The sequence below is a fragment of the Babylonia areolata genome, chromosome 21, assembly GCF_041734735.1.
Source record: "Babylonia areolata isolate BAREFJ2019XMU chromosome 21, ASM4173473v1, whole genome shotgun sequence".
Lineage (NCBI taxonomy): Eukaryota > Metazoa > Mollusca > Gastropoda > Neogastropoda > Buccinidae > Babylonia > Babylonia areolata.
This window is the reverse complement of record NC_134896.1, coordinates 41,657,623-41,681,528: the sequence shown is the minus strand read 5'-3', so window position 1 is coordinate 41,681,528 and position 23,906 is coordinate 41,657,623. Positions and strand designations below refer to the sequence as shown.

General features: G+C 42.7%; 1 protein-coding gene across 1 annotated transcript; it reads right to left on the bottom strand.

Moving 5' to 3' along the window:
* Nucleotides 1–598: 598 nt before the first annotated feature.
* On the bottom strand, nucleotides 599–23,906 carry LOC143296143 (BRISC and BRCA1-A complex member 2-like). Its single transcript, XM_076607942.1, has 11 exons — nucleotides 23,718–23,906; nucleotides 21,100–21,176; nucleotides 19,663–19,760; nucleotides 15,255–15,446; nucleotides 14,703–14,777; nucleotides 12,998–13,098; nucleotides 12,172–12,271; nucleotides 8,885–8,955; nucleotides 7,304–7,386; nucleotides 6,379–6,529; nucleotides 599–4,343 (listed from the first exon to the last, which is right to left on the bottom strand). The coding sequence occupies exons 1-11, from the start codon at nucleotides 23,861–23,863 to the stop codon at nucleotides 4,280–4,282; spliced, it is 1,158 nt and encodes a 385-aa protein (XP_076464057.1). The 5' UTR covers nucleotides 23,864–23,906; the 3' UTR covers nucleotides 599–4,279.

Below are 23,906 nucleotides of genomic sequence, written 5' to 3'. Positions count from 1 at the left end.
ACAGCCTTGTCACGCAGTCCCAAACCAAAATGGACCTCCATAGCAACATCGTCATCCTCCTCCTCCTTCATCATCATCAATATAAACAAAACAGTGTCAAAGTCTGTGGCCTTTCATGCCCTGCTCTTATGGTGAACCCATCCACTTCTGTGCTTGGGGTGAGTCCTGTCAATGTCTTCAGTGTTGGCAGATTCATGGGTGGCTGTTGTTTGAGGGATGTGGTGGTGGTCTCCACTCTGGGAGGGACGCTCACTCAGTCTGGCTCTGCGACTAAGCCATTATTGTCGTTAGTAGGGGGCTTAGTAGATGGTGTCCTAAGTACGTTAAATCAGAACAGGCACCACTGAACACCACCGAAGTGACTCAGCAGCAGTGCGGGGTCTCCTCTGGTGTGTAGCCTCCTGGCGACCTAACATCAATGGTTCCCTGTGGACTGCCGATGCTAGAACTGTGACGAACGAACGTGGGTGTGGCCGTGTATGGGGAAATCTAAATGAGCAACATGGGAGTAATGGCACTGAAATGGTGCAGATGATCGGGCAGCAAAAAGAAAAAGAAAAAAAAAAGACATCACAAACACTGTTGCCATAGTATCCTTCATCTTCTTTTCCTCTCCATTTCACGTTAACTGAAGCAAAGGTGGGGGATACCTTGCTTTATTCACCTGTTTTCATGGTCCTCCCTGCTACAATATGTGGAAAGAAAGGGAAAGGGGTAGATCTCAGATGTGTTTCCAATTCACGAGCACGCTTGTGGGTGAGTGGTGATATAGCGAGTGACCAGGGTGAGGAATATATAGGAGAGAAGTGGATTTTAACCTTATCTCTCAGTGAAGTTGCTCTTAAGGCTGCCTAGCCTAAACTCGCAAGATCCTAGTCACTCTTACCACAAGGTGGGAAAAAACACTAGCAGTTAGAGTGTCTCACAAGAATCTCACCAAAATAATGTGTAAGAAGCGCGCCTGTTGGATGGGCTACTCTCCACTAAAACTTCTAAATCTAACGATGCAGAGCTGGGGTGGCGGATGATCTGCATTAGGCTACAAAGCCCTTTCACCCCTTCACTGGAAGTTTACATCAACTAAACAGGGGAGGGGGGCAATTCTGACTGGGCTAAACTGACCCCTGGGGTCCTTTCCAGCTAGCCTGGACTGAAACTTTAATCCATCAGGAAGGGGTCAGGTCTGACATGTGAGGGACTGAAACTTTAACCCATCAGGAAGGGGTCGGGTCTGACATGTGAGGGACTGAAACTTTAATCCATCAGGAAGGGGTCAGGAACTTTAACCCATCAGGAAGGGGTCAGGTCTGAGAAGTGAGGGTCAGGTCTGCCTGGACGTTTACTCCTGGGGGTCATCACAGGCTAAAGGAAATTTTCTTCCAAAAATTATGTTTTAACATACTTTCTGTGACCCACTGCTACAGCATCCGGCAGGGGTCTGGATTCCTGGCCTGTTCAACCTACATGTCCACTAGTGGAGAAATCGAAAGTATCAGTGGCTAATAGCCTCCCTTGGTAAATTACCTCCATTGTGTGACTGGAAGTTGCACCTTATCTAAATATACCCTGGGAGTTAATCAGGGTGAGCCAGATTTAACCCTGGGGTAAAATCCAATGGAGGGTATGACTAAACTGCTATACCATCACTGTGATGATGCAGCCAGCCAAGCTGATCCTCTCTCAAACTTACACACAATTAAAAATTCTCACAGTGCACACAAATAGAACATCTGGATGTAAAAATGTTTTTATAACAAACAGCCATAAGTGTAAGTAGTTACGTACCTTGTGTAATGAAGATGAAGAAAAGACATTGTTTACTGTCATAAACAGTATGAAATGTTTCTTTTACTTTTGCAGTAAGTACTGGCACACTAAGTTTGGGTTTGCTTATCACAAAGTAACTTAAAACAAAGGAACACTTACCACAGTTTACTGTTAGGGTTCTTTGTCTTCTTTTTTTCTCCTCTAAATTTCTTCTTTTTTTCTGTTTGAATGCTTGTTTCGTTTTTTCTCTGCACTTGTCCATATTCAGAGTTTCGACAGACAAAACTATGTACTTCACCCGCATTCTGGAAATGAGAATGACACAATACCAAGAACAATGAGCGAAACCTCTTCATGCAAAGAACATGTCTTTGTAAACAGAATGGCAGGAAAAAAACAAACAAGATAAACAAACCCAATACTCCTTGGCTAAGAGCAGACCGGGCAAGACGGCTCGTCTTTTCACTGATAGCCGTGCAAAATTTGGCCAAGCAGAGCAAACTGATAGGCCTAGTTTGCATCAGTTTGACATGGTAAGTATATGTAACACCAAACATGGAGTATAATACAAACTCCTCCTTTCCTTGTGACCCTGGTACACTTGGAAATGAGGATATATTCTAATCTATTCTATTCTATACACAGACACATAAAAATAGAAAACTAGAGGTAACCGAGACACTGAAGGCTATGAAACCTTCAGAAAGAATGATAATCAATTCAGATTAGATTGATAGCAGTTTTACAGTGTGTGTGTGTGTGTGTGTGTTGTCACTGACACATATGATTTGTCTTTTCCTATGTCTGAATTACAGTGCCCTGAGGTGTTGATTTTTGTAACAATTCTTACCCCATATTGATAATATTGTGCTCTGGGCCCCTGTGCTAAGCAGGCAGAGAACAGTATAGATGCCCATTATCATTATTATTGTTATCATTATATAAACTGCTAAGGGCTGTGGGCATTTGGACAGTGACACAACCCGAAAGGACCTGGAAAACTGATGAGGCAGTTGCTGCATGGAAAGGACACAGAGAACAGGGCAGCAGAAGAAAACAGAACCAGAACAAAGGGCTGACAGACCAGATCAGTGACTGTTCAGAGAACCACGATGAAGAAGTAACCAGTGGCTTTGACCAGGATTTGAACTCGGAACCATCAAATTGAAAGTCCACTCAACTGCTGCGCCTATCTGAACATGCTTTTCGCAGATTTTTTTCAGGCAGAGAAAGAATCACTAAACTTCACAACACATTTCATAGTGACAATGAATGAAAAATGATCTTTCAGAATCACTGAATGATGAACAGTGTAAAATACTTGTTCTGCAGAATTCATATCATGCTGAGGTAGGAAAGAACAGCAAAATCTACTGACACAATATTTCAGTTCTAAGCAAGTCAGCCAAGCTAAAACAACATGATTCCAAACAAATTAAAATTTCACTGTAATGAAGAGAAGCATAACAGCAGTGTGTTTGATGTATGTGCTTGGTTTGTGCCAGCCAATTGCCAGACAGTGCAAATAATTACACATACTGATCGTGTTTCTAACAGTAGTGAGGGTTTCCTGACAAAATCTGTGACATCGTACACGTCCATAACTTTACAAAGTCAGTAAAACAGCACACCAACTTTGGCGTGATGGTGACATTGCACTGGAGTCCTGGAATAACTAAGTAACAGCACCCTTTGTATGTACAAAGTCTCTAAGTCTCCAACCATGTGTTTAAATATTCAGGCAGCATATATACATATCATCATAATAATCCCATAAAACAAGGGTCCTTTTTCTCTGTAAAATAGAATGGGTAAGTAGTTAAAATGATGTGAAGTTGGCTTGGGAAAATGTTTACTGGAAATATACACAACAAAAGTAGAGCAATGCAAGCAGCCCAATATAATGTTCACATAATCTTGTTGACCAGAATGCTGACACCAAGACTCATCCAAGTTCAACATTTTTTGCTTCCACCCCTTGATACTAACAAATTTGTGTTAAAGACAAAGGAAGATTTGTGTTTAAAAAGCAACCTTCATTCAGCTTTCTTGATTGTCATCTTTGATAAGTACTGCCTTTAATAAAAACTGAGTATCTCTAATCAAGTCTCCATTCAGGTGTTTGTGGACAAACCATCTGATTAATTTGCTAACTTTGTGTCTACTGGTCATCAGTGAAGGGTTGCTGATTCGCTGTCATCAGAACCAGCAAGCAGGTAAGACTTTCACACCCCAGTCTTTGTCACCACCTCTGGCAAGGGCTGCACTACACAGGTCGGCTAAGTCCATCATACTGCTAACATCTACACAGGTTATACTTGTTTTCCTGCTTTGCCGTCACACCCATGACACATGCCAGCGCCAGAAACTGGAAACTGTTTCACACACATATTTCACTTCCAAGCCTCCGCTCCAACCATAATGAGCACAATGTAGAATGTGGCGTCTTTCTGGCTGGCAGGTGAAGGTGTAAGCACATGAGAAGTCTGGTCCCCCTGCCCCCATGTGGTCATCACTTTTGCTTGGCCAGTACTGACGACCGCTGGAACTTGCTGATGTGGTCCAGGATGAAAGCTCTGAAACAGTGACCACCATTCCTGATTTGTCCTGTACTGTCCTGGCCAGTCAGTATAATTACTATCTATCAGTGGCCCTTCCTCATCAATCCTGACCTGTCCAAGCCAGTATTCATAATTAACACCAATAAATAGATTAACAATTTGTCCTTCATTGTCAATACAGAAAAATACAGTAATCCACACTGTTGGTTGTTGCCAGATGATGCAAGCTGGATAACGAGGAACACTTCTTTTACTTCCTGGGTACAAGTAAACAGTCTCACAGTATCCGTCTTTATAAGTGAGCATCACAACACATCCACTGTTTCTAGTTTATAAACTGTGCAAATGACTAGTAGATACATAGCAAATCAAAGGTTGAGCAGGATTTCCTTCACACCACCTTCCAAAGTGTTTATGTGTATGGGGCCTCTCATGCTTATATACACATTCAAGCACACTCACAATCCTGTCTTCAGAAACAGTTATGACCACATGAGTTTTCCATGTTACTGTGTTGTCAAGCTGCTCTAAGACTTTAGGGACACTGGCTTTATATCAACAAAGAAGTAAAAAATGTTTTGTTTGATTTCCATGTCTCACCAAAACTTAAATATATGAAAGCTAATTAAAATTGTGTTTGTTCTCCATCATGGCACCTGATAGTCACTTTAAGACTTGATCAATACTACCTGTTCTATGGAAATATAAAATGAAATGAAAAATTAAACTCTTTCGCTAAAAATTCGTGTCACAACACACACAAATTTTGCTGGGGATAATTTCGACTGTCAACACATGATATAGCCCAAGAACAGAGTGAGTCATTTCAGTCTCTGATGAGATGGAAAGGAGATGGTTCTAAATCTCACTCCAGACAAGTAAAGAGACACATATTTTAATACAGGTATGGGAAAAACATTGTCCACAATTTGACAGAAACTAAGAAACTGACCATCCCATCCCTTCTTAAAAAAAAAAAAAAAAAGTCACACACACACACACACACGCCCACACACACACGTCATACATACAAACTCAAACCAACCCAAACAAAACATTTGCTCCCCTCCCCTCATTCCTGACCGGGCCTCTCTTCACTCTCCCCCTCCCCTGCACTCCTCCCCAATATTTGTATTTGTATTTCTTTTTATCACAACAGATTTCTCTGGGAGAGCGCATCGCTATACTACAGCGCCACCCATTTTCTTGTATTTTTTTTCTGCGTGCAGTTTTATTCGTTTTTCCTATCGAAGTGGATTTTTCTACAAAATTTTGCCAGGAACAACCCTTTTGTTGCCGTGGGTTCTTTTACGTGCGCTAAGTGCATGCTGCACACGGGACCTCGGTTTATCGTCTCATCCGAATGACTAGCGTCAAGACCACCACTCAAGGTCTAGTGGAGGGGGAGAAAATATCGGCGGCTGAGCCGTGATTCAAACCAGTGTGCTGAGATTCTCTCGCTTCCTAGGCGGACGCGTTACCTCTAGGCCATCACTCCACTATAATACAGCCCCCAACCCCAAACCCCCAGTTTCCATCCCTTCCACCTGCTCCAGCTCCTCGCCCTCTGTCCGTCTCTATGGCCTCCTCCCCCCTACCCCTCTCCCCCTCTGTCAGTCTCTATGGCCGCCTCCCCCCACCCCTCTCCCCCTCTGTCAGTCTCTATGGCCTCCTCCCCCCACCCCTCTCCCCCTCTGTCAGTCTTATGGCCTCCTCCCCCCCCCCCTCTCCCCCTCTGTCAGTCTCTATGGCCTCCTCCCCCCCACCCCTCTCCCCCTCTGTCAGTCTCTATGGCCTCTCCCCCCCACCCCTCTCCCCCTCTGTCAGTCTCTATGGCCTCTTCCCCCCACCCCTCTCCCCCTCTGTCAGTCTCTATGGCCTCTCCCCCCACCCCTCTCCCCCTCTGTCAGTCTCTATGGCCTCTCCCCCCCACCCCTCTCCCCCTCTGTCAGTCTCTATGGCCTCCTCCCCCCACCCCTCTCCCCCTCTGTCAGTCTTTATGGCCTCTTCCCCCCACCCCTCTCCCCCTCTGCCAGGGCCCAGCACTCACTTTGCACGGGCCGCCATTTCGTTGGCGCTCCAGCGTGGGCTGTAAGGGAAGTTGTTGATGACCTCTGTGTATGGCTGGCCCTTCACCTCGTGGTACACGGACTGGAAAATAAACGTGGGCTGCTCCGCTGGGAAGTACAGTGGTAGATCAACTGGAAAAGAAAAGAAAAAAAAAAAAATGCTGGGAAATATAGTCGTAGATCAACTGAAAAAAAAAAAGCCTGAAAAAAATGGGCAAAGAAATACATTAATTAGTAGATCAACTGTAAAAACAAAAATAATGTTATGATGACTGGAAAATTGATGTACTGCCTGGAAAGTACAAAGGTAGATTGACTGAAAAAAGAAAAAAAAGAAAAAAAAAGAGCACCTTGCAATTTCTTGTACAGTCATGTATATTTTTTCATTGTGTTTTTGTTTTTAGTTTTGTTAATCATTTATCTATATTCATCTATGTTGGAATTTGTTTTTTTTAAACAAATGGACACATGATAACAAAACAAGATAATAAAGTAGATGACAGCATCATGACACACTTGGTAAATAAAGGAATAAGGAATAAGGTTGGGTTAAACAAACTGTTCATGACATTTTACGTATTACCATTCTTTTTTTTCTCTTTTACAATCTTTAGAACAGTTTAGTCCAATGTACAGTCCTGGCTTACTGATGAATAAAACATTGTACAGGGAATTTTATACAGGACATTTCTCTCTCTTCCCCAAAACTGTCATATGTTTGTATCAATACTGAGTTTATCAATCAATTTCTACATTTCCATGAAATACATACATTCTCTGCTTATGCCTTTTCTTTTCCACTTCATTTCTGTAATGGAAAAAAAATGAAAACTTAAACATCAGCTAATAAAAGAAGAGAAAGTAAATATAATATACCCACTCCCCTAAAAAACCTGGGTGGCATACCTGAGTAAGTAAAAAAGAAGTCATTCCATTCAAAGAGGAAGGAGATCTGGCTGAAAGCATGGAGATCGTATTCAATGACAGACCTGCAAAACACAAATCAACACAACTTGCAAAGTCATTTCTGTCCTTTTAACCCCTAGGCTGCCTATATGACGAGATAACTCGCCAGCGCAAGCATGTACGCTTCGCTGCCACAATGAGGAGATAACTCATCATCGAAATATTCTGACTTTTCCCTGGTTTGTATTGAGTTCGTTGACAAATCTACTGGTAGCTTTAGCTTTGGGAATCTTTCCAGATTCTATTCATACCTAGAAACTCTGTCTACATCATGAAGCAGTCCTTTATTTGAATGTTTTGGTTGGGTTATTGCCGCAGTGTCTGCCTGGCTCCTCTCCTTGCTCGCTCAACAAAATGTCGGACACCTTGAAGTGTAAATTCGAAGGAGAAGACAGTGAGGAACATTTATAGGGCAATTTGACAGAAAATAAAGGGAGCAATCAAGAGACTGGCCAAGATACAACCATCAGTGAGTGATGCCGGTTGTACAGCTGTTGCAGACGACAGAAAGTGACCGAATTATTAGCAGGACACAGTGTGAGCAATTTTCTTGGCACTCAGCCAACGCGGTCTGATGAGAACTGGATGAAGTGATTTTGTGAGAGGGGTGAAGAGGGGAGGGGGGCGGGGGGGGGGGGGGGGGGTGGAGACCGAGGGGGTGTGGCCCCATATCCATATTATCACTTGGAGAAGTCACAATGCATTGTGTATCTGTCACTTTTTAAATTTTTTTTATTGTGGTTGTTCTAGTATAATTTGTGTGTGCAAATATTATCTATCTGTCAAGAAAATATGATATTTTAGTGCAAATTACCTGACTAATGTTTGTAATGAACAAGTTGAAAATGTGACAAAAAACAAAACATTGATTTCAAAACAACAGCATGTCACCGAAATACATAAAATGGGAAAACATCATGTGTTTTGTATTCTTTATTCATTTACCTTTCAGAAAATGTATACTTTTATGGGTCTTTCTCCAATAACAAAGAGCACAGAGTTTTTTGAACATATATACACATTTTTTGTGAAAAAACCCTGGCAAATAGATTTCACTTAAATCTTACTTTCCTGGCAGCGAAGGGATTAATATATAACATATAGCTTTTTAATTATAGATTTCTCAACACCCAAATGACCAACACTGATAAAAGCAGATTTCAGAACATCATTTGTCAAGAAATCTAAGCGTCTGTTCCTCCACTTTGTCATTTCTAGCACTTTTGTGGAAAATGTTCTGAACGTAAGATCATTTCAGTTTTCATGTTTAAATCATTACAACAGTTAATACTCACCCAAAAGCGTTGGTGTCTGATAAAGACACACACAAACACACACACACACAAAAAAACTCAGACAGACACATGCAGACACACACACATGTACACACAAACACTCTCTGCCACACACAAAGAGGGAGGGTCAAAACTGTTCACACACAGAGCACACCACACACACCACTGTCCTAAGCTCTTCCTGCCCTTTGTTCAAAAGTTAATTTTACTGCATGTATCACTGTACCGTCCAAACTGGCTGAGGAATGCTGCTATGTACTCCTTTCGCTTTTCAAATCCTCGTACCACTTGCGTGAGCTGAAACAGTCACAGCAGAAATACCACTACCAGAGAGACTGAAAACAATGTCACACGGGACATGAACGCAGAAAATTAAGACTGTGGCACAAAAACCAACAACAAAAAACAAAGTTTGAGGCACAAAAAACAAACCAAGATTGTGGTGAAAAAATAACACACACACACACACGCCAATTTCTAAGGTGGGTACAAAATCACACATATAAGATAAATCTAATTTTCAGTGTGGAAAAAAACAATTAGCAATGACCATACTTACCTTGTTGTTTCTGACCTATTTCAATGTTCAAGCACTGAGCTTCTTGTTTATGACCTTTTTTTTACTGTTTAGAAACTGACCTTATTGTGCACTGTCCAAGTAAGGACCTTGATGTGTACTGTCCAAGTAAGGACCTTGTTGTGTACTGTCCAAGTAAGGACCTTGTTGTGCACTGTTGAAGTACTGACCTTGATGTGTACTGTTGAAGTACTGATCGTGTTGTGCACTGTCCAAGTAAAGACCTTGATGTGTACTGTCCAAGTAAGGACCTTGCTGTGTACTGTTGAAGTACTGATCGTGATGTGTACTGTCCAAGTAAGGACCTTGATGTGTACTGTCCAAGTAAGGACCTTGCTGTGTACTGTTGAAGTACTGATCGTGATGTGTACTGTCCAAGTAAGGACCTTGCTGTGTACTGTTGAAGTACTGATCGTGATGTGTACTGTCCAAGTAAGGACCTTGCTGTGTACTGTTGAAGTACTGACCTTGATGTGTACTGTCCAAGTAAGGACCTTGCTGTGTACTGTTGAAGTACTGACCTTGATGTGTACTGTCCAAGTAAGGACCTTGATGTGTACTGTCCAAGTAAGGACCTTGCTGTGTACTGTTGAAGTACTGATCGTGATGTGTACTGTCCAAGTAAGGACCTTGCTGTGTACTGTTGAAGTACTGATCGTGATGTGTACTGTCCAAGTAAGGACCTTGCTGTGTACTGTCCAAGTAAGGACCTTGCTGTGTACTGTTGAAGTACTGATCGTGATGTGTACTGTCCAAGTAAGGACCTTGCTGTGTACTGTTGAAGTACTGATCGTGATGTGTACTGTCCAAGTAAGGACCTTGCTGTGTACTGTTGAAGTACTGACCTTGATGTGTACTGTCCAAGTAAAGACCTTGCTGTGTACTGTTGAAGTACTGACCTTGATGTGTACTGTCCAAGTAAGGACCTTGATGTGTACTGTCCAAGTAAGGACCTTGCTGTGTACTGTTGAAGTACTGATCGTGATGTGTACTGTCCAAGTAAGGACCTTGCTGTGTACTGTCCAAGTAAGGACCTTGCTGTGTACTGTTGAAGTACTGATCGTGATGTGTACTGTCCAAGCAAGGACCTTGATGTGTACTGTCCAAGTAAGGACCTTGCTGTGTACTGTTGAAGTACTGGCCTTGTTGTGTACTGTCCAAACAAGAAACTTGCTGTATACTGTTGAAGTACTGATCGTGTTGTGTACTGTCCAAGCAAGGACCTTGCTGTGTACTGTCCAAGTAAGGACCTTGATGTGTACTGTCCAAGTAAGGACCTTGTTGTGTACTGTCCAAGTAAGGACCTTGTTGTGTACTGTCCAAGTAAAGACCTTGCTGTGTACTGTTGAAGCACTGACCTTGATGTGTACTGTCCAAGTAAGGACCTTGATGTGTACTGTTGAAGTAATGACCTTGATGTGTACTGTCCAAGTAAGGACCTTGCTGTGTACTGTCCAAGTAAGGACCTTGTTGTGTACTGTCCAAGTAAGGACCTTGATGTGTACTGTCCAAGTAAGGACCTTGCTGTGTACTGTCCAAGTAAGAACCTTGCTGTGTACTGTTGAAGCACTGACCTTGATGTGTACTGTCCAAGTAAGGACCTTGCTGTGTACTGTCCAAGTAAGGACCTTGTTGTGTACTGTCCAAGTAAGGACCTTGCTGTGTACTGTCCAAGTAAAGACCTTGTTGTGTACTGTCCAAGTAAGGACCTTGATGTGTACTGTCCAAGTAAGAACCTTGCTGTGTACTGTTGAAGCACTGACCTTGATGTGTACTGTCCAAGTAAGGACCTTGTTGTGTACTGTCCAAGTAAGGACCTTGCTGTGTACTGTCCAAGTAAGGACCTTGATGTGTACTGTCCAAGTAAAGACCTTGCTGTGTACTGTCCAAGTAAGGACCTTGTTGTGCACTGTCCAAGTAAAGACCCTGATGTGTACTGTCCAAGTAAGGACCTTGCTGTGTACTGTCCAAGTAAGGACCTTGTTGTGCACTGTCCAAGTAAAGACCTTGATGTGTACTGTCCAAGTAAGGACCTTGCTGTGTACTGTTGAAGTACTGACCTTGATGTGTACTGTCCAAGTAAAGACCTTGATGTGTACTGTTGAAGTAGTGACCTTGATGTGTACTGTCCAAGTAAGGACCTTGCTGTGTACTGTCCAAGTAAGGACCTTGCTGTGTACTGTCCAAGTAAGGACCTTGCTGTGTACTGTTGAAGCAAGGACCTTGCTGTGTACTGTTGAAGTACTGATCGTGTTGTGTACTGTCCAAGTAAGGACCTTGCTGTGTACTGTTGAAGTACTGACTGTGATGTGTACTGTCCAAGTAAGGACCTTGCTGTGTACTGTTGAAGTACTGATCGTGTTGTGTACTGTCCAAGCAAGGACCTTGCTGTGTACTGTTGAAGTACTGATCTTGTTGTGTACTGTCCAAGCAAGGACCTTGCTGTGTACTGTTGAAGTACTGATCTTGCTGTGTACTGTCCAAGCAAGGACCTTGTTGTGTACTGTTGAAGTAAGGACCTTGCTGTGTACTGTTGAAGCACTGATCGTGTTGTGTACTGTCCAAGTAAGGACCTTGTTGTATACTGTTGAAGTACTGATCGTGTTGTGTACTGTCCAAGTAAGGACCTTGCTGTGTACTGTTGAAGTACTGATCTTGTTGTGTACTGTCCAAGTAAGGACCTTGCTGTGTACTGTTGAAGTACTGATCTTGTTGTGTACTGTCCAAGTAAGGACCTTGCTGTGTACTGTTGAAGTACTGATCGTGTTGTGTACTGTTCAAACAAGGACCTTGGTGTGTACTGTTGAAGTACTGATTGTGTTGTGTACTGTCCAAGTCCAAGCAAGGACCTTGGTGTGTACTGTTGAAGCACTGATTGTGTTGTGTACTGTCCAAGTCCAAGCAAGGACCTTGTTGTGTACTGTTGAAGTACTGACCTTGTTGTCGAGGAGCTGCACCACACAGGAGACGTAGTCGCCCAGCAGAGTGCCGGCACTGTAGGTGGGGATCCTCAGCTGACTGGCCCCGCCCAGTGCACTGCTCACAGATCAAACCCCCACACGATTTTCGTTCGTTCATGTCGTGGTTTGGTTTGGTTTCTTTGCCCTCTGTATTTCCACTTCGCAAACCCCTGCTGGGATCCGTTTTGGTTATGTTTTCCCGTTTGTTTGTGAGAGCAATGCCTAATTTTCCAGTCATTTTCACTGCATGTGGTTCATCTAAAAGCTGCTAGACAGATGAAAGAGTGTGAAGTGGTGTGGTGTGATGATGTGTTCATGTGCATTTGTATGTACAGATACATGTTTGTGTGTGTGTGTGTGTGTGTGTGTGTGTATGCGGGGGGACATGAGAGAGAAAGACATAAAATTGCAGACTACTACACACTTGCGTTATTGTACACAGAGAGAGAGAGAGAGAGAGAGAGAGAGAGAGAGAGAGTGAGTGTGTGTGTGTGTGTGTGTGTGTGTGTGTGTGTGTGTGTGTGTGTGTGTGTCTGTGCATGAGTGTGTACAATAACGCAAGTGTGTAGTAGTCTGCAATTTTATGTCTTTCATGCAAAGTGTGTGTGTGTGTATGTGTGGGGGGGGTGGGGTATGCAAGTCCATGTATGTATATTTCTGCATGACTGCACGTGAATACATCATTCCATGCGTGTGACTAATTTTTCTCTGTAGTTACTATGATCACCATGTAGTACTGTTGGGAGGAAAGAAAGAGAATTAGGACAATGAAGAAACAGCCTGTGAACCCAAAGCCACTGACTTTTCGACGCGCGGAGACAGGCGCAGGACGGGAGTGACGCGGGAGCTGTCTGGTGAAGAGTAGGTCAGGCACAGGATGGCTCGGTCCTCCCCAGGGTTCCCCTGCACGACGACACATCAGGAACGTGGCTGAATGGTTAAGATGCTTATCTGCCAATAGTGTCTGTGATGGTCTGGGTTCAAGTCCTGGTCTTGCCCCTTTCTCCTTAGTTTGACTGGAAAGTTAAACCGACTGTCTTGTCATTCGGATGAGATCTTCTTCTTCTTCTGCGTTCACTCGTATGCACACGAGTGGGCTTTTACGTGTATGACCGTTTTTACCCCGCCATGTAGGCAGCCATACTCCGTTTTCGGGGGTGTGCATGCTGGGTATGTTCTTGTTTCCATAACCCACCGAACGCTGACATGGATTACAGGATCTTTAACGTGCGTATTTGATCTTCTGCTTGCATATACACACGAAGGGGGTTCAGGCACTAGCAGGTCTGCACATATGTTGACCTGGGAGACTGTAAAAATCTCCACCCTTTACCCACCAGGCGCCGTCACCGTGATTCGAACCCGGGACCCTCAGATTGACAGTCCAACACTTTAACCACTTGGCTATAGCGCCCGTCATTTGAATGAGATGATAGACCGAGGTCCCGGTGTGTAGCCTGCATTGGCACCACTGAGAAAGAACTGACAGCAATGTAAGTTTTCACTTAGGTTCACAAATATATATTTTGATGCACGCACTCAAGGCCTGACTAGTGCCTTGGGTGATACTGCTGTCAGGCAGATGAGATTTAACGTAAATGGATTTGTCCAAATGCAGTGAATCCTCCTTGAGAAATTGAGAGAAATGACATCAAATCTTATGAAATATTACACAGTGCTAATTTTCTTGGCAAACTCTTGTCATTGAAAGAAATTTCATTTAACATACCAGTCAAGCATTCATAATTTTCAGCCCAACATTTAGAATGTCATTGCAACAGAAATGTGTCACTTTGTTTCTTTTATAATAACTGAGACAGCTGTTTCCAAAAGATGGTAAGAGTCCTCCAGCAATTTCAATGATGTGAAAGTAGTTTGGAGACAGAAATGCTGGCAGTTGAAATAGGACAATGAAGAAGGGATTTAAGCTGTAGAAACTGGCCAAAGTGAATTTGAACTCTAAATGGCTCCACATCACTGTGACCATAACAAAACTTGCAAAAAACTAAAGAGTGCTTGAAAATGCTCTAAGTCAAACTACTCAAACTTTGTCAGTGAAGTTCATCAAGAGATGTAACCTGTCTCTAGTTGTTCTGTTGATTTAACTTGGTTGAAAGGTCAAACAAGTCCGATTAATCCAGACTTCATGCCTGACCTCTACTTGGGCACAGGCGCAAAACAAAATGCACAACATTGCCCGAGTGATGTTCAGGTGTTGAACAGAATGAGTCAACAGATGCCAACTCCTGCCCTGTGCAGGGGAAAGACTGCTTGGAAGTAAACATCTCCAGCTGGCTAAGAAAGCACTGTGACAAAGCATCTGCACGCAACAAGAAATGGCTGAACATGGATGTAAAAGCACTGCTGAATGTAAGCACTAATACCCATTTAAGTACGTTACTGACTCTATAATGACTCCAAGATGGAGTTACCTGAATTTCCTTCAATATTTTTTCCCTCTTTATGCGGGACAAACATGTATGAGCACTCCACACGACAACACTTACCTGTATAAGGTAGGCAGGTATCTGAGAGAAATCCACATGCAGTCTCACCACCATATACACACTGCCTGCTCTGTTCTGTACATAGACACAACAAACCTTCACTGAAAAACTTCAACTGCAATTGTCAGATGAATTAATCATGTTTATTTCATTTTGTTACAAAATCATTTTCTGACCTTTTTTTTTTCCATTTTGTAGGCCTAGCTATCATGGTCACAAAACCATCTGTCAGAGACCCTTTTTGCTGCTAAATGATTTTGGTGGTCATTATTGCCTGTTCTGTTCTGACAACCCAGATAACAGGTCATCAGACATTTATGTTCTGTTCACATATCTCTCTATATATAATGTACAACTTGGCACAGATTCATGTTAAAGTCAGCAGTTGCCAAAAGAACAAAGACACTGAACAGCGTGGAAACATTATGATATAAAGAGTTTGTGAAACATCCACAATACCATCACACACTCACTGATACATATAACACGTGCACACACACACACTTCCATTCAGAACTCAAAGCAACATACTTCTGTCACCACCTATCTTACCTCATTCCCTGTGATGAAAAGCTCCAAATCACTTGGATTGATGTCTACTGCACTCAGCAGAGAGGAAACGTCCTGCTGAAGGCGCAGGTAGTTTGCTGCTCGTATGTTGTTGTGCTGTCTGTAGTAGTGCAGGAGCTCTTTGACCATCAGCAGCAACGAGTCCTGTTTCGTCGCATCCCACTTGATCAGGCTCTGAAACAATCGAGGTGATGTTGATGAAAGTAAGACCAGAGGAACGCAGCCATCATTACTATTACCACCATCGCTCCTACAACTGCCATGAAAAGTTACAAGGGAAAAACGACTATGAAATAAAGGTATGTAGTGTTTAGTCTGCCCACTGAATATCATATGTATCAAGAGTGAAAGATACAGGACAAGACAACACACACACACGCACACACACATGCTCACACATGCACACACACACCCTCACAAACACACACTCACACACACACACACACACACATTGTTTAACCTTTCCCGTACGTCGTGGGTGTGCTTGCACCCCCACACATGGTTTTTTTCTCTGTAACTGAAGTAATTTTGAAGCCACCTCCATTAAATTTCATGACTTTGTTTGTAATGTATCATACTACACATCAACTGAAAATTACTTTGTTTTATCCATAAACAAAGAAATAAATATACAATACAGTACATTGTGGGTGTGTGCACAACCATACTCTCAAGGAATAAATTTTGAGTGCCGTATGTTGCGGGCTTGGAGCCACCCACACTTGCAAAGAACAAGCCTTACATGCCAAATGTTGTTTATGTGCCTGCCAGAGAGAGAGAGAGAGAGAGAGAGAGAGAGAGAGAGAGAGGCGCTAGTATGAAAATGTTTCTTGCCCACCATTTGGATTTGGTGCCACCGAGATCAGGCCTTTTTGTCTGTTGTGCATTATATCCTGGTTTAAGTCTGCGGTTTTACTCTGAAGTTTTTCAAAAATGGATATTTATTGTACTAGATAAAAGAACTGATTTGAATACAATTTTGAATGAACTGTTTTTCTTGTAAAAAAAATGATTGGTACCAGCTATTTTTATCTAGTTGGAAAAGCCTTTTTTGAGAACTACATGATTATCATTCATTTTTTTAATTCATTGTATGCCTGAAATCCATTGATCTAAATCTAGTTGATACAGAAATTTGTATTCCAATCAATTTGAAACAGAGGAAACCCGCCTATGAAAAAAAACAAACAAAAGGGGTGGGGGGAGGGGAGGGGTGGGGAGAAGAGCCAAGAATGCCGACATCTCGACATCTCGGTCAAGGAAATGGGGACTGGTACCAGTGCTGCCAGCATCAGTTGAACTCCATACAGTAAACACACTGTGCTCGTGTCTGTCACTGCTTCATGCGATAAGCGAGGAGGGGAGGGGGGAAAGAAGGGGAAGGGCTAGAAAGAATCACTTACAGTACACTTGTGTGGGCACTTTCACAATCCTTTCTGATGGCCTATGAAATGGACGCGCGTGCGTTTGTGAGTGAGTGAGTGAGTGAGTGTGTGTGTATCTGTGTGTGTGTGTGTGTGTGTGTGTGTGTGTGTGTAGAGGATAGGGTGTGTGTGTATGCACATAAACACACACACACACACAAAAAAAAGTGTTTCCTTTTACTTTGCCTAAAATCTGATACAAAACCAAAAAAACATTTCTGTTTGTAATGTATATGCATCTTTTTTACTTTGTCTATAGTTCCCTGATCTAAATAACATCTACAAGCTACAGCCACCAAATGTATCACTGCATCATCAGCTGATGTAATTTCATCATTCACACACACACACACACACACACTGGCACACACAGCAGAGGTCAAATGTTGTGGTTTTCGTTCCACTGTGTGGCCAGACAGGGACAGAGACTGCGCGTGTGTTTATATGTATATGTGATTGTGTGTGTGTGCGGGCGCGTGTGCATCAGTGTGTATGTGAGTGCGTGTATATGTGCACGGGCGGTGAGTGCGCGCGCGCACGTGTGTGTGTGTGTCGGGTGGGGGTGTCTACAAGTATATCAGTGTGTGTGTGTGTGTGTGAGTGTGTGTGTGTGTGTGTGTGTGTGTGTGTGTGTGTGTGTGTGTGTGTGTGTGTGTGGAGTGGGGGTGTCTATGTACACAAGTATATCAGTGTGTGTGTGTGTGTGGAGTGGGGGTGTCTATGTACATAAGTATATCAGTGTGTGTGTGTGTGTGTGTGTGTGTGTGTGTGTGTGTGTGTGTGTGTGTGTGTGTGTGTGTGTGTGTGGAGTGAGGGTGCCTATGTACACAAGTATATCAGTGTGAGTGTGTGTGTGTGTGTGTGTGTGTGTGTGTGTGTGTGTGTGTGTGTGTGTCTTGCCGGGCCTTGAGAACATCGGTATGCTCCAACAGGCAGGAGTGAATACCTGTTTGTTTGTTCGTTGTTAATATAAAGCGCGTTTGCTTTGCTTGATATTTAGGTTTCAAACTAGTGTGCTAGATTTATGGAGTTTCATCTCAACGACTCGGAACTGACTCTCAGTCGGATCCAAGTAATACTTAATGTTTGGCACAAGAGAGCTGCCATCAACACGTACAGAACAGATCAGACTGAAACAGGCCTTTCATAATTATTAGTCACAGGGACAGACGAAAAGAGTGTGACTATGGGTTACTGTACACCCACGACGTACGGCAATGGATTAGTTCCTACACAGAAACCATGGGTTACTGTGCACCCACGACGTACGGCAATGGATTAGTTCCTACATAGAAACCATGGGTAACTGTGCACCCACGACGTACGGCAATGGATTAGTTCCTACATAGAAACCATGGGTAACTGTGCACCCACGACGTACGGCAATGGATTAGTTCCTACATAGAAACCATGGGTAACTGTGCACCCATGACGTACGGCAATGGATTAGTTCCTACATAGAAACCATGGGTAACTGTGCACCCACGACGTACGGCAATGGATTAGTTCCTACATAGAAACCATGGGTAACTGTGCACCCACGATGTACGGCAATGGATTAGTTCCTACATAGAAACCATGGGTAACTGTGCACCCACGACGTACGGCAATGGATTAGTTCCTACATAGAAACCATGGGTAACTGTGCACCCACGACATATGGCAACGGATTAGTTCCTACATGGTGTGTGTCCATCGAGATCGATGATGACCATCGTTGTCATCCAGCTGGGGGATGGGGGGAGGGTGGTGGTGGTGGTGGGGGGGGGGATGCTCATGAATCTATCTGTGAATGTGCAGATGGCTGAATAGTCCAATCTGCGCATGAAATGTTTGCTGACAGTTGGGGCAGACAAAGACAGGCATATCATTGTCAGGGAGCTTGTTTGCCCGTGACTTTCTGGCCTGCCTCTTCTGAACAGCCGCAGCAGTCCTGTTGGCCTCGCACAACTTGGCACCTTTGCGCACAGCAGTGCGCCATTTGTCACGGTCCACTGCAGATTCCTCCCAGGAGTCAGGGTTGATATCAAACGCTTTCAGAGAGACTTTCAGAGTATCTCTGAAGCGCTTCTTCTGACCTCCGTGTGATCTCTTCCCTTGTTGCAGCTCGCCATAGAAGAGCCTTTTGGGCAGCCGATGGTCTGGCATGCGCGCCACATGTCCAGCCCAGCGAAGCTGGGACTGCATCAGGATGGTGAAGATGCTGGGAAGGGTGGCTTTTGCAAGCACCTCCGTGTCTGGGGTCCTGTCTTGCCACTTGATGTTCAGTAGCTTCCTGAGGCATGTTGTGTGGAAGTGGTTCAGCTTCTTGGCGTGTCGTTGGTACACTGTCCAAGTTTCGCAGGCGTACAGTAGTGTGGGGAGAACTACTGCTCTGTAGACCTTTAGCTTGGTCTCAAGACCAATGCCTCTTCTGTTCCAGACATTTGCATAGAGTCTACCAAAGGCTGCGCTTGCTCTTGCAATCCTGACGTTCACTTCATCGTCGATGGTTGCACTTTGTGACAGTGTGCTGCCAAGGTATGTGAACCGCTCCACCGCACTGAGTCTCTGACTGTTGACTGTGATGTTGGGCTCAATGTGGGGTTTCCCTGGGGCTGGCTGATGGAGAACTTCAGTTTTCCTCGTGCTGATGGTAAGGCCGAAGTTCCTGCTGGCAGTGGCAAACTTGTCGAAGCTGAGATGCATGACAGAAACCATGGGTAACTGTGCACCCACGACGCACGGCGATGGATAAAGTTCCAATACAGAGACCATGGGTTGCTGCACACCCACGACGTATGGCGAGGAGTCATTCCTTCATAGAAAGCATGGGTGTCTGTTCACCCATGACGTACGGAACGCAAAATTTTAGGCAGCGTATGGGAAAGGTTAAAGCGCAAACATTAGTGAAGAGAAAATCAAGAACTGCTGCCAGAACAGATTCAAGGAAATGAAACTACCATATTCATGGCTGTCATACTCACCTCCATTTCCTCCATTGGGGGCACAAAATCTTCATCATCTGGCCCAAATATAAAATCTGGTGGTTCTTCTGGACATGTGCAGTCAAATATCACCTCCCCTGAAATGAACAATGTCATTATACATTTGACTGTGTAACAATCACATTGACAATACTTGGTGTGGGTGAGTGTGAATAACACTCAACCCAGTCAAAGTGGTGATACACAACTTGATCAGAAGCGGTGACAAACAGACAGACAAGACACATCTGTGAATGTGTTTTCACTTTAAGCTTTCATTCTTGTACCAAATCACACAAGTATTAGAACTTATCATTTGTTATCATCATCATTTTTTTTATAACTTTAATGCACTGTAACTTACAGTAAAATAATGCACAATTAAAGATTTTTTTAATCTATTTATATGTAATCAACAAAGCAAATTAATTTACACTAAAAATCACATTTTTGGTGAAGTTGAAATGTGTGTCACAGAGGCGACTTACTACTAGCACTACAAATCTAAGATGACACACAGTGTACAAATGATAACACCATCAGATCCAAATGGAGAAAAAGACATTAAATGGTTGGTCTTGAGCAGTTGAGGCACTGTTACAAATATCCAAGGAAGTGCAATCTTGATGTATACTATATATATCCACAATGGACACACAGTCTTGCAAACTACCAACACTATAAGTATAACAGTTAAGTTTGGAGTAATTAAGAGAGGCACCGTGACAGAATTGGTAAGGCATTGGACATCTGATCCAGCAGTCAGGGTTCGATCCACCCTTTTGGTTTTTGTCCTTGGCAAAAGGCAGAACTTTAACTTCTATTTTCCTTACTCCACCCAGGTGTGAATGGGTACTTGACTTGGTTGGGGAAGGTTAAAAGAATCGAAGGACAGGATTGGGCCCTGTCTTCCTACACTGAGCCCCAGTTACAGCGGATGTGAATTCACTTCCCTGATGGCCATTAACGGCAATGGGACCTTTAACCGTGATTGAGAAAAGTAAAGGTCATGGTGTCTGAATTATCATGATAATTTACCATTGAAATGCAAGACTGATGTAAAGCTCACACAAAATTAAAAACATTATGTATACATTATCACAGTGCATTCAAATTATTCTCTCTATAGATCTCTTAATCTCATAAACACACACACACAAACACACACACACACACATACAGCGATACACACACACACACATTATGAAAAGAGGGGTAAATCTAGGATAGAACCAGAATGACCTTATCACCATGTCCACATACACACACAACACAGAGGCAGAGAGACTGATAGAAATTAGAATGAATGATAAATAGATGGATATACTGTCAACAACAAAAAAGCAAAAAAACAAACAAACAAAAACAACAACAACAAACAACAAACCCCTAAACCAAAAAAAAAAAAAAAAGCAAGCAGAATGCCACATGACTTACATGTTAAAGACTGTCCAGCATACGGAACAGAAATCTTAAACCTGTCCAGTCTCCCCATCTCCATGTCTAAGGGGCAGCTGAAACAGGCCAGAAGAATATCAGCCCCTCTCAAACAACCAACCATCAACAATCCAAATCTTCATGGTTAAAAAATGTTGAAGCTCTTGGTTTTAGTGCTGGGTAGTGGTAGTTGTATCCATAACATCAATAAGCAAATTGAGCACTCAATGTATGATATCAATCTAATACTACACAAGGTCTGGTTCTGTTTATGTTACCGACAAGAGTTAAAATCTGTTTTATGAGATTTCCATGATACATACTGTGTTTATCATACATTTCAATTGTATCTTATATATACTTGTTGCTCTTTTAAAACATTGATGCTTTAACAGATATTCATTCATAAATTACAATGTATTCATTCATAAATTACAATGTCTTTTAAAACATATTGCTTAAGATCAATTCTAATTAATCCGGTGTCAGATGTCATCAGTCATCATGCGATGTCGCCTGAGAGCTTTGTTGATGACACTCAACTTTATCAGTCAGCTTCCATTGCTTAATTTGATGCACTGGTGACTCAAAACACTGCAGTGAATTGCTGGCCTAAAGGACTGGATGACTCTCAATAAGCTGCAACTAAATGATGACCAGACTGAATTTATGATAGCCTGTCCAAAGAAGTTTCGTCAACATCCTTCCTTTCCTGACTGTTCTGATCACTAGCACACCTGTTTAACTTTCTCCCTCTGTTTGCAGTCTTGGTGTAATCCTAGACCAGTCTCTTTCCTTCCAACAGCATATTTCGAATATCTGCAAAGTTGCCTATTTGGAACTGTGTAGAATCAGTTCTATCCGCCACTATCTCTCAACCGATGCAACCAAGACACTTGTATGTGCTCTGCTTCTCTCAAGATTGGATTACTGCAACTCTCTTTTGGCTGGCCTTCCCAAATATCTATCAGACAGACTCCAACAAATTCGGAATAATGCTGCCAGACTCATTTGCAGAGCTTCTAAATTTGACCATGTTTCTCCTCTCCTTCAGTCTCTCCACTGGTTGCCTGTTTCTGAGCGAATAGCATCAGTTTGACATGTTACAGTATATGACATCAAATAGACTATAAGCTATCCCCTCTGACCTTTTCTGCAGTCAACGGATCTGGCCCCAAGTATCTTTCTGAACACCTCCATATCTGTACTCCATCTCGCCAGGTCCATTCTTTCTCTGATACTCGACTTCTAAGGATACCTCACATCAGAAGTAAGACCTATGGACGCAGATCATTTTCTTTCCAATTGCCAAAGATGTGGAACAAGCTCCCTGATAACCTCCATCATTCTGATTCCCTTGAGTCTTTTAAATCTCGGCTCAAGACTCACCTTTTCCCTCAGCAATAAGTTCAACTGTGGCAGGTCCACTTCCTTTGCGTTAGCTGTGTTTGATTATGTGTGTATACATATGTATGTGTACATAACTACATGCATGTATATGAATGTGTATTGTGTGCGCGCACGCGTGCATACATGTATTTATGTATGTTTGTGCGTGCCTATGTGTGCGTATTTGTTGAGGTTAGCTGTTAGGTACACATGTATGTTGAAATGTATGCATGCAGTGTGTGTGTGTGTGTGTGTGTGTGTGTGTGTGTATGAGTGTCTGTGTGTGTGTAGTCACATTTTGGTGTGTGTATGTAACATTGATGCAATACGTTATGCTAACAAAAGTGTTTTTGTAAAGCACCTAGAGCAGATTTCTGGATAGTGTGCTATATATATAAGTATCCATTATTATTGTTAGGCAAAATTGCACTGGCTCATAGTGCTGCAGCCTTGTGGGCTAGTTGGCCTTTGGGAACCATCCCAACGCCAACTGTCCTGAAACCCTCTTGGCCGAGAGAGTGGGGATGTATTTGGGCAAGACACTCTCCACTATAATCAAATTCTAGCCCAAATAGCCGGAACAGCAGTTGCCTCCTCTGCTGTTCTGATGGTCATAGTCGGGCACGACTGACTATCATATATATATATCATCATCATCATCATTATCATAAGGTTTTAAATTACTAAAATGGTTACACTCAGAAAATAAGAAACAAAGAAGGTTAATTAGAAACAACAACAACATTACATGACACTGACATTAAGATAAACTGTCAATCACAATTTCACACACATACATGTACATTTTAATTATGATTGGGGGCAATGACTGATTAAGGTTCTACTGAAATCCTCTGGTGAAACAACATAATAAAATTAATATTTGTTCATAATCAAGTGGTTAACTATCACATATTGGTATGGTATTATCGAACTTGATGGGCAATGCACTGATGAACGCACAAGCTCAACAATAAACAAACGTATTTTGGACACACAAGAAAAATTGTCATCTGTATCCTAGTTGAAAAAACACCCTTCATGATAGCCGCAAGTCCACTGCTGGTGCTTCAAACACAATCTTTATCATTTCTTACACGGCATAATTATGCTCATCTACTAAAATCTAAGGCAGTTTCTATTCACTTATTTAACGGGGGGAAAACACACACACACACAAATACCAAAGTGTGTACAAAATTAGTACTGAAATGGTATGAATTCCGTACCCAGAGCAGGCATCAAATACATTTAACGATCCAGGCAAGACACTGAAATCATCCTCATTCTGAACCTTCTCGACAAATGGGCGAATCTTTGGGTCGAAGTTTTGAAACAAACGAGTGTCGGTCACTTTGTCCATTTTCATTTTCATTTAGTTCGATGAGATTTGTGTGTCCAAAACATCCGCTGCCGTG

Coding starts and splice junctions, on each gene's coding strand:
- LOC143296143 (XM_076607942.1), bottom strand. CDS start 23,863: ATGAAAATGAAAATGGACAAAGTGACCGACACTCGTTTGTTTCAAAAC. Junction 19,761..21,099: donor TGCTGGACAGTCTTTAACAT/GTAAGTCATGTG, acceptor TGTTCATTTCAG/GGGAGGTGATATTTGACTGC. Junction 15,447..19,662: donor CCCCAATGGAGGAAATGGAG/GTGAGTATGACA, acceptor CGATTGTTTCAG/AGCCTGATCAAGTGGGATGC.